This window comes from Hesperophylax consimilis, chromosome 17, assembly GCF_061612785.1.
Source record: "Hesperophylax consimilis isolate HC1 chromosome 17, BYU_Hcon_1.0, whole genome shotgun sequence".
Classification (NCBI taxonomy): Eukaryota; Metazoa; Arthropoda; class Insecta; order Trichoptera; family Limnephilidae; genus Hesperophylax; species Hesperophylax consimilis.
In genome coordinates, this window is record NC_142852.1 from 19607018 (window position 1) to 19623431 (window position 16414).

A 16414-nucleotide genomic window follows, 5' to 3' on the forward strand; every position below is an offset into this window, starting at 1 on the left:
AAATTCATAATAATAACAAAAAGACATATGCAAATGCATTAGGTGACAATAAAAACTTCGTGAATACAGGTGCACACATCCCAGAACAGAAGCACGCCATCATAATTACATCTAAAAATACCTTGAAGGCCGAAGATATAAAAATAAAAATTAAAAAAAACATTCATTTAACTAAAATAAAAGTTGGAGTAAATGGAGTAAAAAAAATCGGAGAGCAAAAATTACTGATTTCATGTCAAAAAAAAGAAGATGCAGAAAAGTTAACCGAAGAAATTAATAAGGTAATTGGAAAAGAAATATTGGCCGAAGAAATTAAAAAAAAGAAACCGTGTTTAATGTTGAAAAGACTGCAATGCCAATTGACTGAAGAGGAAATAATATATGGGATTGTACAACAAAATGAAGGATTAACCCTGGAAGACAAAAACAACATCAAGCTTATCAAAGAATTAAAAAACAAGTACAATGAAGGAAAAGAAAACGACACCACTAACTACATTATTGAAACAACCGGTAAATTAAGAAAAACGCTACTAGAAAAAAACAAAATAAACATCAAATTCCAAAGAGTATACATAGAAGACTGTAACCCGCTTACTCAATGCTACCACTGCCTTAAGTTCGGCCACACAGCGCAAAGATGTCTCGCCAGGACGCAGCCCCCCATTTGCCCTCACTGCACAAAGGAGCACATTCTGTCTAAATGTGAAAATAAAGAACAACCTCCAACATGCAACAATTGCTGTGTTCAAAACAAGAGATTTAATATGAATTATTCTACAGAACACAGAGTTGATAGCATGAAATGTCTCTATCGGCAAAAAATGCTTCAACTAGCTAGAGAGCGCATCGACTATGAATAATACGGTAAATTTCATTTCTTTAAACTCTAATCTAAAACTTTAAAAATGAATGATTTTTTATGTAACGCATTAGATAAAAAAATGTATATTGAAGAAAATTTATGTCAATCTATGAAAGATTTTAACTTAATTTGCACTGAAAAAGGATTTACCCTATTTCATATAAATATTAGAAGTTTAGAACGAAACATGGATGAATTAGTTATAACATTAAAAGAATTAAATTTTTTCCCGGGCCTGATTGTCTTAACAGAGACACACTCTGCAGGCGAAATCAATTACACTATTCCAGGCTACACATACCATGCGACAATAAACAAAATAAACAAAAACTCAGGTATCGGATTATTTATTTCTAACCAGTATAATGTTCTCAATATTAAAGAAATAATTAATGTTAGTAATGTTAACATATTAAATATAGAATTTAAAGACGTAAATAAATATTACAACATTATTGCAATTTATCGCACGCATACATCGATAGTACCTCAATTTATAGATGAATTAAAAAATATTTTGTTAAATTTTAGAAATAAAAATACCATTATTGTTGGAGATATGAATTTAAATATCGCAAACGACTATTCTAGTAAAGATAAAGACACATATCTAAATATGTTAGCAGAACTCAATTATTTATCGTGCATAAATTCTTATACTAGAAATGTTAAAGGTCAACGCCCCTCATGCTTAGATCACATTTTTACAAATATTCCTGATATCAAAAATATAAAATCAGCTGTCATTCATACATCTATCACTGATCATTATTCATGTATTTTTAACTATAAATTAAGCAATCCAACTTTGCCATTATTTAAACAAAATAATTACTCAAAAAAAGTACTTAATATGGATACATTAAAACACCAATTAGAATCAGAAAATTGGAATAAATTATTACAATATAATGATGTCAATATATGTTGTAAAATGTTTGAAGAAAAAATATCTAAATGCATAAATGACTCGACAAATAATAATATAATAACCAAATCCAAAGTGTCGAACTTGAAACCTATAAAACCATGGATTACTCATGGTTTAGTAGTATCTGTACGACATAAGCAAGCTCTTTACAAATTAACTACTCAACAACCAAATAATAAAAAATTACTAAATCATTTTAAAGCATATAAAAACAAACTTTCATATATTATAAAAAACACAAAACAAAAGTATTATAAACAAAAGTTGAATCAGGCTGAAAATGATAGTAAAAGAGTGTGGACAGTTATAAATGAAATAATTGACAAGAAAAAAAACAAGAATAACGACATCGCTACTATATTTCATGACAACATGAAAACATGTTGTCAAGAAAATCCCTCAAAAGCTGCAAACATATTTAACACCTTCTTTGCGAATGTAGGGGAAAATCTTGCCAATCTCATTCATACTGACCCAAATATAACATTTCCAGACTGTAGTATTGATACTGACAATAATATAGCAACATTCCAAGTCACCACAGAGAACGAAATAATATCAATTATAAACGGTATGCAAGGAGGTTCTGCCCCGGGTTTTGATGGAATAACAGTTAATATTTTAAAAAATATTAAAAATCAAATTTCTAAACCGTTAAAACACATAATAAATGTAAGTTTCCAAAGCGGAGTGTTTCCATCAATCTATAAACCAACTACCATTACTCCAATATTTAAATCTGGTAACCCAGAAGAAGTTAGCAATTACCGACCCATATCAGTAATCTCGAACATAGCAAAAATTTTTGAAAAGATAGTAAAAAAAAGGATACACCAATTTGTAAAATGTAATAAATTAATTAATGAAAATCAGTTCGGTTTTATGGAAGGTAGAAGCACTCAGGATGCAATTGCAAAATTAACTAGTCTTGTTCATAATTCATTAGATAAATCATTAAAATGCATTGGAATTTTCATAGATCTAAAAAAAGCTTTTGATAGCATATCACACGACAAACTTATAAGTAAATTAAGAAACATTGGATTAAGTGGTACAGCTATAGAATGGATAAAAAGCTACCTTTTCAAACGCCCTCAAGTCGTAAAAATCAACGATGTACTTAGTCAACAAAAAACAAGTCACTTCGGCATACCTCAAGGTACAGTCCTGGGACCGTTACTGTTTATCATTTATGTAAATGACATATTCAATCAAAGATTAAATGGAAAAATAATATCTTATGCTGATGACACTGTCATAATAATTGAAGGTACTGATTGGAATAATGTTAATAACTTAGCAAATACTGATATTAACATATTGAAAAATTGGTTCGATAAAAACCTCCTCTCATTAAATACTGAAAAAACAAAATGTATCCCATTCTCTATCAACAAATTTAAATCAATACCAGAATTAAAAATTATAATACATCAACTTAAATGTAACAGAACAAATTGCAATCAAGAATGTTCTATACTTAGTCTAACTTCTGAAATTAAATATCTTGGTATATATATAGATCAACATTTTAAATGGAAAAAACAAATTTGTGAACTTGTCAAAAGAATTAGAAAATGTATTTATATATTTATAAGACTTAGAAATATTCTTAGACTAGAAAACCTTAAAAGAGTGTACTATGCAATTGTACAATCTATATTACAATATGGTATTATTGGCTGGGGAGGAACTTATAACAATATATTAAATCCACTTAAAATAGTTCAAAGATTGATAATTAAAGTAATATTGAAAAAACCATCCAAATTTTCTACTGAGATTCTCTTTTCAATATTCAATGTACCCACAATAGACAATATATATAAAAAATATTCAATTCTACAAATTTATAAAGAAATACAGTTAAATAACTTACAATTCAATTCATCAGTAAGATATCAAAAAACTATCAAAATCCCAAAACTTAATACAAAGCACACACAAAATACCTATCTCTATCTACCTAAAACTACTATAAAAGTCCATATCTTACTCTTATTATTATTTCCTTCAAATCTTGAAACTGTATTATTGATAAATCTTGCCTATTTCTTACTTATCCCTTTGGTTTTGCAAATATATTATTTACTTACTTACATGATTCCATATAATTGAGCTAGGATTCACTCACCAAACACAAGAGCCTTGTCTCTTTATGGTGAGGAAAAGCTATTATTATTTACCTTGATAACACTGTAAAATATGTATAATTGTATATTTATTGTAAAAAACATACAAATATTAAATAAAAAAATAAAAAAAATAATAATTCATGAGCACAAAACACATCATAAATGTGTACCAAGTCAGCGACAGAATCTTTTTATATTCATTTGAGCCGCTAATATTGTTCTAAATGATTAAATATTTCAATTTGAAGTTTTAGTCAATAAGTTAATCCAAAAATAATGTGGATATCACAGAAACAGTAAATGCTAGGATATATAAGCACAAAACACATTTCAAATGTGTGCCAAGACAATATAGAACACAGAACAAGAAATACAATAATATTGAAGAACAAAATGCATTTTAAATAAGGCGTTGAATGACATTCATTAGGACGTTGAGTAATTATACATTCTAACTATAAAAATTCTTACACAAGGGTGCATTGTTTTTTCGTGTGGCGACTGAATTACTACCGCTGGGTCCTACAGGAACACTTGAATCTGAAAAAAAAAAATTAAATTTTAGGTCGAGGAAAGGAATTAAAAGATCTGCATAATGGATGAAGACATTTTAGAATATTTTCAAGTAACATAGAACAGATGTTTACCTTCATAATCTTCCTTAATCCTTTTGGAAGAAGGATTTATATCTCGCAAGACGTAATATGGTCTTTGGTGACATAACACGGTCCTGTAATGTAGGGTCCTGGCGGAACATGATTTGCACCTGTATTTTCGTTACAACGGGTCCGATATTGTCGTAAATCCGGATAACAACCAATGCCGGGAAGATTTAAAGTCGGCAGTGCGGAACTTCGAAGTGATCCATTCGGCTTATTGTTTCTGATGGAGAAATGGCAGCCACAAACGAATATAGGTTAAGATACGAATTCGATTCTACAGGCCCATTCGCCGAACCTGCGCTCCTCAAAGCTTCCGTGTTTTGGATATTTATGTCGAGTCGATTGTCTGTCAGTACAGCCCTTCACACAACACGGCTTGATAACTTTACCTTCAGACGTTTTCACATAACAAACAACAACTCAAAACAACAATATGAACTGTCAAGATGGCGTCAATCATCACATGTGGTCACGTGGTTTGCGAGGGAGGTGGAGCAATGGTGGAGCGTAGCCTCTCTTTCTGTGACACGGGTCTTATGCTAGAGAGAGTGAGAGACCAAACCAGGACGGCTTTTCATTGGATAGTCTGGAACTGACGTCATCAAAAAACCAAAAAAGTTTCAGAGTTATACCCCCCTGTGCGGTAGAATACTAACAACTGACACCCACAGTACACATCGAGTAAGAATGATACCGAAAGAAAGAGAAAGGTAAATTAGTACTAACATGTGTAAGGTGGAATGGGTATATTTAAACTTGGATAAAGAAGATCATAAACAAACCCAGCTTAAAATGGCCCTAACGGTCACATTGACCGCGGTGGTCTTTGTAGGTATAAATCATTATATTTCGATAAATAAATAAGGTATAGGTAACGCAACGAAAGAAGGAAGCAATAAAAATGCTTAGAATTGATGTATTGGTCTATCTGTGTGAACGTCAAGCGCCGCCCACTAACGCAATAAGGCTCTCTGTCTTGCTTACGCTCACTTATTGTAACTAGTTAGAAGAGAGGCAAGTTTTAACAATACCGTTACGGGGTATACTTACGGGGTGTCCTATTCATTCAGTTCGTAATTTGATTTAAACATACGTGCACCTACATATCGCAAGTGAAATAATTACCAATTTTTGAATTTGAAATAATAAATAGTTTTCATCATTTTTAATTCGAATTAGTAGATTTACAGAGTGTTTTTAAAGTGTGCAAGTGAATATTTATTACGACATCATGGAGTCCTGTTACAAAACGGGACGTGGCAAATCACTGAATGGACAAAGTCGTGAAATTTTATTCCGCGTGTTTAATTATTTTATGCATAATATAAAAAACGGTGGTCAATTTTTAAGCATGACTGACTTATATGATTTGACGTCTAAGGCAACTGGAGTATCGCAGACTAGTATTCGACGTATCGTAACTGGAGTGGCAAAGGAAGCAGAAACACAACCGTCATCATCGTCAACTCAACGACCAACCTTCAGCACACCAGGGAAGAAACGACGCAGACTATCAACCAAATCAGATGTAGATGATTTCGATAAGGAAGTTACTAGAAGATGTGTGTATGATTTTCATTTAGTTCATAAGTCTTTGCCAACGATGAAAAAGATTCATAGAGTTCTGAAAGGGGACATCGACTACGCAGGGTGTATAACTACGTTAAGGAAAGTTGTTCACAATTTGGGTTTTCGATGGAGAAAAACAGAAATAAACCGAAAGTTGCTTATTGAAAAAAATGATATCCGACTTAAACGTACCACATATCTCACTAAATTAGAAGAATATAGGAATGACGGACGTCCAATTGTGTATTCTGATGAAACATACATTCATAGTACACATACAACACCGCGTGCGTGGACTGACAACTCCAATAAAGGAGCTAAAGTTCCTGTGTCTAAAGGCAAACGTCCAATAATACTTCATGCATGCAGTGAAAATGGTTTTGTACCCAACGCACTGTTAACATTTAAATCTGATCAGAGGACTGGCGACTACCATGGTGCTATGAATTCTGCCAATTACAGAAAATGGATCACGGAAAAGGTTTTGCCAAATCTGGAACCAAAATCTGTGCTTGTTATAGACAATGCGTCATACCACAATGAAGAATGCGAAAGGATCCCGACATCAAGTTCAAGAAAAGGAGTTATGCTGACCTGGTTGGAAAAGCATGGAATACCGTATCCGATTAAAAACACAATACCAATATTGTATGATATTATTACGCTCCACAAGATACGAGTCAAGAAATACATTCTGGACCAATTGCTGGAAAAGCATGGTCACTCAGTATTGCGTCTGCCACCATACCACCCGGAGCTGAACCCAATCGAACTCTGTTGGGGAATAATAAAAGGACCCGTAGCTGTCAGGAATGTTACTTTTACGATGGATTCCGTCCAGACTTTACTTGGAGAAGAAGTTGTCGCAATTAATGCCCAGACATTCAAAGACATTTTTAGAAAGGTCAAGGAACAAGAGGATAAATACGAAAAATTAGAACCCAAGATCGATACTTACACTGATGAAATCACAATACATCTTGGAGAATCAGATGAAGATACCTCCGTTGGATCATCTTTGGGATCTTCAATCAGTGGGGAAATAAGTGGTATAGGTGAACTTTTAGATGATTCTGACTAATGTGCTAAAGGTCCAGTGGGATAGTTTTTATCGTAAATTATTGATATTATCTCACTGTTCTTAAAAATTTTGTTGCTTATATTTTCATTTCATTTATATACTTTTTATCTCCATAATAACTTTATTTATACTATTTGTTTCTCATGTTAAAGTATTTTATCATGTTAATATGTACTGCCTTTATTATTTATGTAAAAGCCCTCTGGGCGCAAAACAAAATAAATAAAGAAACAACTAACAAATTAATGTTCTCCAAAACGAGCTTGAAAAAAAAATCATTTGTCATATACTTGGTTTATAAATGTGTAAAATCTACTACTTAAGAAATTCTAAAAATTATAGTACTTTATTTAAAATTAAATATCTAGTCATATAAACATTGAGAACTCATATGTCATAAATATATTGGTTTATAAATGTGTACATTCTAATTATACAATTATAAATGTTCTCTAAAAAATGGTATGGAAAGAATCTCCTACTTATGATCTCACTGAAGAAACCACTCATTCACTCTGAATGCAATTATTGATGTTTTCCGAAATGACCCTGTAAAAAAAATCACATCTTTGCGATTCTTTCAAAGACATAAAGAAACCATCCCTTCGTTAAAATAGATAAATAAATATTCTAGGAAACGATAAAATTTTGGAAATGTGGGTTAATTATACTTCTAGGAAATATATCAAATTAACATTAAACATGCTTTGTAAAATAAATATTTCTGGTCAGAATAATAATTATTCCCCGAAAAACAATTAGGTATAAATTCCAATTGCCGTAATTTCCGTGAATTAGGGTCATTATCGATGGAAGTTTGTTATGTACAGCATTCTTACATAAATGACTAAGAATTGTTAGCAATACCATTGTCTTTTTTAAGAATACCTACCCATTTGAATTCAATCCTGAAAATTATCACATTAGTTTAGAAAAAAAAATGATAAACTTCAATATTTCAATAACGATGTCGTAAAACAAAATAAGTTTTATGTGACCGACTTCAACACGCTTTGGCTTAGAGTTCTCAATTGTGAAATAATCATCAATTGTTTTTTTTTTCAATCTTAAATCGAAACACGCTGTATGTAAGTTTTGCATCTGTGTGAGTACTGTGATGAAGCCAACTTAACTTGCGAGACCTATACAAACCTGTTTTTTTCACCATAGTCGTTAAATCATGAATCATGATAAGTAAACAAAATCAGATCATTACCATAAATTTTAAGCAAAATATCGTCATATTACATCGAGAAACAGTCAAAATGACCGCTTCGGTCTTTCTAGTGAAGACAAACTTACAAAAAATAAAAATGTTTCCAATTGAATTAATCTTAAGAACAACTCATCTCAATTAGTTTCATTAAGTAACATTTCATTCTTGAAATAAGTTTTAAATCATTTTATTTTTAATTAGGTACTTACTGACGGCCAGCATAGTCCAGTGGTAACGCATTGGACTGCCATTCCGAAGGTCGCAAATAAATTTTATTTGATTAATTTGTGTTATTTCACAATTAATTAATTAAAATAATATATAGTATATTTGCGGCACGTTCCAGAGTGGAAGATACTACCAGTATCGCCCTGGTGTAAGACCACCATTCAGAATTGAAACGTTGCTCCAAGTGGCTTTAGCCGTGTTTAGTGACAAGATCTGAATAGCCAGGTAATTCCCCACCTTCCTCTTTCCCTTCCCCACTTACCTTCAGCCTCACAACATCCCTCAATTGGGGATGCCATAGTCTCACTGACTCCAGGCGGGAGCAGTTGGGACTCTTGTGAGGTATGCACTATAAAAAAATAAAAAAAACTTACTGTAATAAAACAATGTACACTCCTCTTCCAGCCACAAGCTAAAACTTCTATGGAAGAGGGGTCTTGAAATATTTGATCATATATTGTAACAAATAAACAAAAATGTACTTATATAATAAAAAATAAAAAAATAATAAAAAAAATAAATATAAAAAAAACTCTCAGAGGCCAAAAAATAGCACGTAGTAAATTTCTCCTGAGGAAATTGTAATAGAAAAACAAAAATAGATTTTGCAATATCGAATAGATCATTAATTCCCCTGTTGTAGGTAATACATCCACAAGCTACAGACCCTCTATGCCCTGTGGACATAAGATGTATGTCTATATCATTATACCCAAAACTACGGTCAACTGTACTCAGCCTCAGCGGTTTTTATAAAAAAACATCTGCTGTGCAAAAGATAAAAATATATACTATCAGAGGCTACAAAGCATGTAGTGAAATTTCCCACTGTAAAGTATTGGCTAAGTAAATAAAGAAAAAAATAAACATCAAAACGGTAAGCCTTACCCCAAACAGGACAAAAACATCACACAACGACAAACAACGGAAGCTCAGGAGAACACAAAACACAAATTCAACGTGTAAACATACCCATTACGTTTACACAAAGAATGTGTGGCCATAAGAAAATCAAAGAATGACATTAATCCTCCCAAAACATAACATAAATAAATGTCTGACCTCACAAATCCTTTAGAAGAGATGTCAAACAATGTATTTCACCCCACTATTTAAATGTAGATTAACGGTATTGAAATGACCAATGAAATTTATTGATCCTTTCTACAACTCACTTGCTGAAACTTTATAAACTATTGTACATAATGTTTTTCTCTTTACTTTTTATAATAACTATAAACAAAAAAAAACTTTTCTACTAATGTATATTATACTTTAGGTACTTGAAATATAGTAATCGTTTTATATATATTTTTTTTTTTTTTTTTTATATTTACTCCACACAGGAGACCCTGAAGAAAATAATTTCCCTCAGGGCCTATGTCATCTTTGGGGATGCTGTGTGGAGGGTCTTTTTGTGGAGAGGAAGGAGTGAACATGGGTCTTGAAGAGTCCCATGTTGTAGGAGGGAGGAAACACAGAGGCCGGCAGTTCGTTCCACAGCCGAGCTGTTGAACTTAAGAACGAATCGTAGAAGCGACCCGTTCTCATGTGACAAGTGTCAACTGTGTAACTACCCATTACCCACACTCAGGCAGTGCCTTAGTGGGTTTTCATTTCTTGTGTATAACTATTTTGTATTATATATTGTGTTATTATATACTATCTATTAATATGTATAATATGTGTAAAGAAATGAAAAGAAATAAAGTAATAAAAAATAAAAAATAAAAAAAAAATTCCAAAATAAGGTTATAAAAGTGAAAAATTTACTAAATTAAATTCAATTATTAAAAATCGTTTTACTTTAATTAGTGAATATTCTCCTCCGAAACCATTCAAAATGATTATAACGACTTTAAATCCTTCATAGAAGATATTATCAAATCACCTCACACTGCTTCAAAGAATAGCATAAGTGTAAAAATAGAATGATAAAAACCACATAACAAAACATTTGATAGTATAAGCTGCCCAGTCGAGCGGTCTGCCGAAGTTCCAGCAACAAGACAAATCTCTAGAGCATTCCAAACATGATGACTGCATTGATGTAATGTACACATCTGAAATTCACTTTTGATTTTTCATTACATTGTGTAATCAAATAATAACTCACTTTTATCATTGATGGGTTAATCTTTACGAAAAAGCTTTATTTAATTAAGATCAATTAATTCCAATAATAGAAAAATGTATTTTAAACAAAATTTATCAAAATTATTAATAATTATGTAATTTAATATAATTCTTCAAAAGCCCCTGAAAAATGAACAGAAAATGACAAAGTTGTTTGCTGATGTTATATTTAAATTAAACCGATATTGAATTGGTACGTAAATATAATGGGAATTGAACCCAGGATATCTGTCTTAGTGTGACAACTTTATAGGATTTAAATTGACCCTGCACAAACTACAAGAATATGAACACAAAGTACGTTTTAAAGAAGGCGTTGACCAGTCGGTGGCTGAGTTGACATCGCGTTTGGGTCCCACCCAGGCGTAGTGTGTTCAATTCCTCGGCTGGCTAAGTCCTCCATCACAACACAAGCAACATTTTCCGCTTACTGTGGTGGTAGTAGGAGATTTTCAAATATTGTCAGGTTATTCGTAACCCGTGAATGTATGTCTATCTTAAAAAAAAAATATTCATAATGTTGTCGAGTAAGTAATAAAAAAAAGGATTAGACGCAGGGTCGGCCCTACGCGGGCGCAATGCGAGCAGTCCGCTCCGGGCGCCAAATTCCCAAGGCTGATAGTACCTAAACTAACACTCCACCCTTAAAATTATCTTTCATAAAAACCGCGCTGCGTAAACATACAAATATAATTGATTACAGTGAACACATATCTACTACCTAGTGCCTAGGCATCTTCTGGTTTTTACAAGGAGCGCTAAAATTTTACTTGCGCCACGCGCCATTTTGCTCAGGGCCTGTCCTGACTAGACAAACAACAATAGTAACGCCTTTTGACTTTTACATAAAATAAGAAATCCAAATCGCGTAAGAAATAAAAGCTTGAAAAGAAATATAGCTCGTAAAACAACAAAGGATAGGTATTATAAAATAGAAGTTAAGAACATGCATTTAATATTTCTATTTTGATACAATTCGTGGTGGAATTCCATTATAAAGGTATATTGAAACAATTTCAAAGTTTTTCCTTTTGTGAAAAATGAATTTAGAGAGAATGTGATTTAAATTTGATAGATAATCTCTTTTCTAAGCTTTTTCTGACTATAGCGATACGTTTGTTTTTAAGAATTGTAATTGTTTCCTTTGACATATCGCAGCTGCCGCCTGGTCCCCAAAATCTCCAAGCGCGTCTTCTGTTTCCTGGGAGAAAAGGCTGCCGTCGGCCCAGCGTAGCTCTAAATGCCCTTCCTCTAACTTAGAAAAAGACAACATTTGAGGCTAATGATTACACTTTTCTAGTATTGTACACATACAGTAGAGTAGTTATTAAATTTCATACACAAAATATTTTAAGAAAAGAGGACATTTATATTTCGCCACTAGTTATTGTTTGTGAAGTTTTGAACCTTCTTATATGGGAACAAAATGTGTTTTTTTGCAGAATTTGCAGGGACAGAAAACAAAACTTCGCGAGTTTCGTAGGTATACTTTCAAAATATTCGTTCAAATGCGGATTCCACATTTGAAGTGTACTGTAGTTCACTTACGACATTTTATATTATCTTATAAATATTATTTTAAGAATAAAAAAATTAAGTGTCAAACATTATTGCCACAGCACAAGAAGTTATTCAAATTCTCCTGCAAGTGTTTGCAATGATTTCCATAGCTTTGTCGTCAGCAAACCAAGGGCGGATCCAGCTTTGGCGCCAGGGGGGGGGTCACGTAGTCGTGGTCAAGTTTTTTTTTTTTTTTTTAAAGAAAGACAAACATTCCCGGGTTACGAATAACCCAACAATAACTCCTACCACCACCACAGAAAGCCGAAAATGCTTGCTTGTGTTGTGATGGAGGACTTAGGTCCGGTCAGTTACAGTTACAAGAAGTTATAATTTAATTTTGATAGTAATATATACAAGTAAAAAGTAGGTATTGTTGGATATGGTAACACTAGGTATATCATTAAGATTGTCTTTTGCTCCGCAAGCCCGGGCGGCGTAGGCTCGTGTAATGTCAATTGTCAACCAATACAGTACAGATTACAATTATTAATCGTGTTCTTATTTCACCACAATATAACATGGTGTCAGGTGTGTCTTCAACATAGTATTGTGTGTAGGAATCTTGCAACTTTTTGAATTTCCTTTTCCTCGTTGTAGTTATTCGCCATCATATATAAAAGAAATGATTGCTTAAAACGTTTCCACTCGCCAACCATATCCGTAGCATTCTGCATTTGCAGAATTTGACTCGACATTATTATTGTAACACTTTGCTTGTCACGACAAAATAGACAAATAATAACAGCTTGTTGACCGTTATTTCTTTGCTTCCTGGTAAAGAATTTGAATCGTTCCACTGTAATATTCACTGTAGGTATGAAGTGTCTATCCAGTCTATCGAAGAGTAGAATAATGCCTTCCAGCGTGCTCTTCTCAATAGTGAGGCCGAATGAATTAAAAATTTGAACTCCTTTAGGACCAATCGTGTGCAGCAAATGTTATTAATAAATGTAAGTACTGTACTTCCATATTTAAGAGGAATATAAACGCTGGAAATATTTCGATTCTTGTGCTTTATAAATTTTAAAACCGAGCGCCTTGCACCGTCATATTTTGGCCTGATTTGCACGAGGCAAGTAATTTGAAATAAATATTGTTGCCATGACGCGGTGCTTGCAATACGTAAGAAGCGCCCAGCGAGATCTCCGTTCGCCGATGCTTCCATACGCTTGTTAATACCTTGTTACCTGGTGGATGAATACCGTCCATTCTATTTTGCCAGCAGCGGCCGAGCCGGCAGCGTAGTCAATATTATCGACAATCCTCAAACTATGGGGAACGCTAATAAAAGTAAATATTTATAAAATTTGAATTGATTTTATTTATTTACAATCCAAACAAAAATATTCTGAAAGTGAATTATTAATAGGTACATATAAATATTAATAAAAAGAAACTTGATTAAGTTAAATATAATATGTATATATATTAACAAAATGTAACTAATACGTTCTTTTACAAAACTGTACTTTTATCAAATTTACATACACTTTATCAAATTTCCACATCTAAAATTTTTGTAAAATTTATTTACAAATAAATTTTTTGGAAACAAATCAACAAACCAATCTCAATATTAGAAATGATGATGGAACAACTCACAGCTAGGTTTATATATATTCTACAATAGATGCATCAATTTATGGATACATACACTTAAAAAAAAAGGTTAAAATAAATAACTTGCATCTAGCTATTCTGAATTTATCCTAAAAGAGCATAATTAAAACAAATACAATAGATATCGCGGGTTCGAACCCCGGCAAACAAATCTCAGTATTAGACATTTTCAAGGAACAGCTCACAGCTACATATATTTAAAAATTATTCTTATAAAATATTAACTCTGATCTACCAATACTGAATTTAAGCATTATATTCGTCAACCTAAAATTTCTCAAATGAAAATATTCTACATTAGATACATCAATTTATGGATACATAGACTTTAAAAAAAAACGGTGAAAATAAATAACTTGCATCTACCTATGCTGAATTTATTCCAAAAAGAGCATAATTAAAACGAATACAATATATATTATTTTAAAACAAAAAGTAAAATTTCGACGGCCTCCATGGTAGAGGGGAAAGCCTGCCAGCTAGCGATCCGGAGATCGCGGGTTCAAACCCGGCAAACAAATATCAGTATTAGACATTATCAAGGAACTGCTCCCAGCTACATATATTAATAAAAAGAAACTTGATTAAGTGAAATATAATATATATATACATTTTGTTAATATATATATATATATATATATATATAGGTCCCACAACATTTATTGCGTCCGTGCGTAAATCCGTCTTTGGGCGTCCAGCACTTCTAGTTCTTTTTTTTAGATTGTTTTTGTGAATATTGCACTATGTTTTACTCACGATAATCGCTAATATCATATTTTTTTAATATTCATAATAATGCAGGTTTTGATGTTTATTACACTTTCATACATTTCTAGCGTCACGTACATACTCACGTCCGGGTGTATATTTTTTGTATATTGAAGGTTCCTTTTAATATAGGTTTCACGTCCGTTCACTCTAATTTAATTGTTACGTCTTCCGTATATTGCTGACTATTCTAATAAAGGTTTCACGTCCATACTGAATAATTTATTCTGGCGTCCGAGTGTATATTATTTGTTTGTTACATGGCGTTTTGAAGGTCGATTTAATTTTTACGTCTTCCGTATATAATGCCCTTAAGACTCTTGGATTTGTTTTGAGAGTTTCAAAAGGTACATTTAGGCCGTTGTTATGCCCCTTATATTATAAAACCCCTTAGGATTGCATGACTTATTCTGATTATGGGAGATATATTTCACCTTAAAAATAATCAATTTAAATATTGTTTATTTTAATTCTTTTATGTATGGAGACAAATAGACATCTTTAATTTTTGCAATCTTTTGTTTATTTTGAATATCTACTTATGTGAGACTTCTTATCATTTATCAGCTTTCGTTGTAACATTTTTTTTTTCAATCTATTTTGTTTTCTCTATTGTTTTAATTTTGAAGAATTTATAGTAACTGCGATACTCAACTATTAAACTAGAATGTAAAAGTCTATTAGGTGTAATAAATAAATTAACAAATAAATAAACAACACAAAATATTTCTTACTCTTCTAGTGAAGTTTTCACGTTCATAGTGAATTAATTAATTAATTACAGCATCTGTGGTTGAGAGGTAAGACTCGCAATCCGAATCCCGTAATCTGACGGTCAAACCCGGCGTGCCCAAATAAATTTTTATTTGTTTGTGTTATTTCACAATTAATACATTAAACACAATTTAAAGTGTTTTTGCAACACGTTCCAGAGTGAAATATACTCTCAGTATCGCCCTGGTGTGAGACAACCATTCCGAATGGAAACGTTATTTCTAAGCTTTTGCCGTGTTTGGTGACCAGATATAAATATCCAGGTACTTTTCTACATTTCTATTCCCCATCTTCTTTCCCTCACCAATACCTTCACCCTAGTACTCAGATTGGGGATGCCAGTCTCGCTGTTTCAGACGGGAGCGGTTGAGACTCTTATGCGGTATATAAAAAATATATGTATGTATATATGTGTTTTATTTTTTGGCATCCAGAAACACACCAGACCTGACAACAAACTGTCTATTGATAGTGAGAAGTTTGAATGAATATCTTGTTGCATCTTGTAGATGTGGCATCGTTGTAAATAAACTAAATGTTGCCAAATCTAGCGTTTTGCTTCACCAAGGGCTCAAACAATACATAAAAATGTACAAATTCGCAAACGGCCATGGGGACGCAATACTATCGACGTAATGCGTGGACGCAGCACGGCCGTCGTTATGTATACAAAATAATATCTACTCGTGATCGGTCACGAGGATACAATACCATCGACGCAGCACTTCCGTCGTTACGTATTTAATATAATAATATCTGTTTTTATATTTAACTTAATTAGTTTAACCTCAAATTGTAATATTTTAATTAATGAGCTTAACTTATTATTATCATTATGTTAAAAATAAAAATATTTTTATTTATAT

At 32.3% G+C, this 16414-nt stretch overlaps 1 protein-coding gene across 1 annotated transcript; it reads left to right on the forward strand.

Annotated features, from left to right (window-relative positions):
* Positions 1 to 6582: 6582 nt before the first annotated feature.
* LOC149416162 (uncharacterized) lies at positions 6583 to 7243 on the forward strand. Its single transcript, XM_089641892.1, has one exon. The coding sequence runs from the start codon at positions 6605 to 6607 to the stop codon at positions 7241 to 7243; it is 639 nt and encodes a 212-aa protein (XP_089498018.1). The 5' UTR covers positions 6583 to 6604.
* The last annotated feature ends 9171 nt before the right edge of the window (positions 7244 to 16414 follow it).

Coding starts and splice junctions, on each gene's coding strand:
- LOC149416162 (XM_089641892.1), top strand. CDS start 6,605: ATGAATTCTGCCAATTACAGAAAATGGATCACGGAAAAGGTTTTGCCA.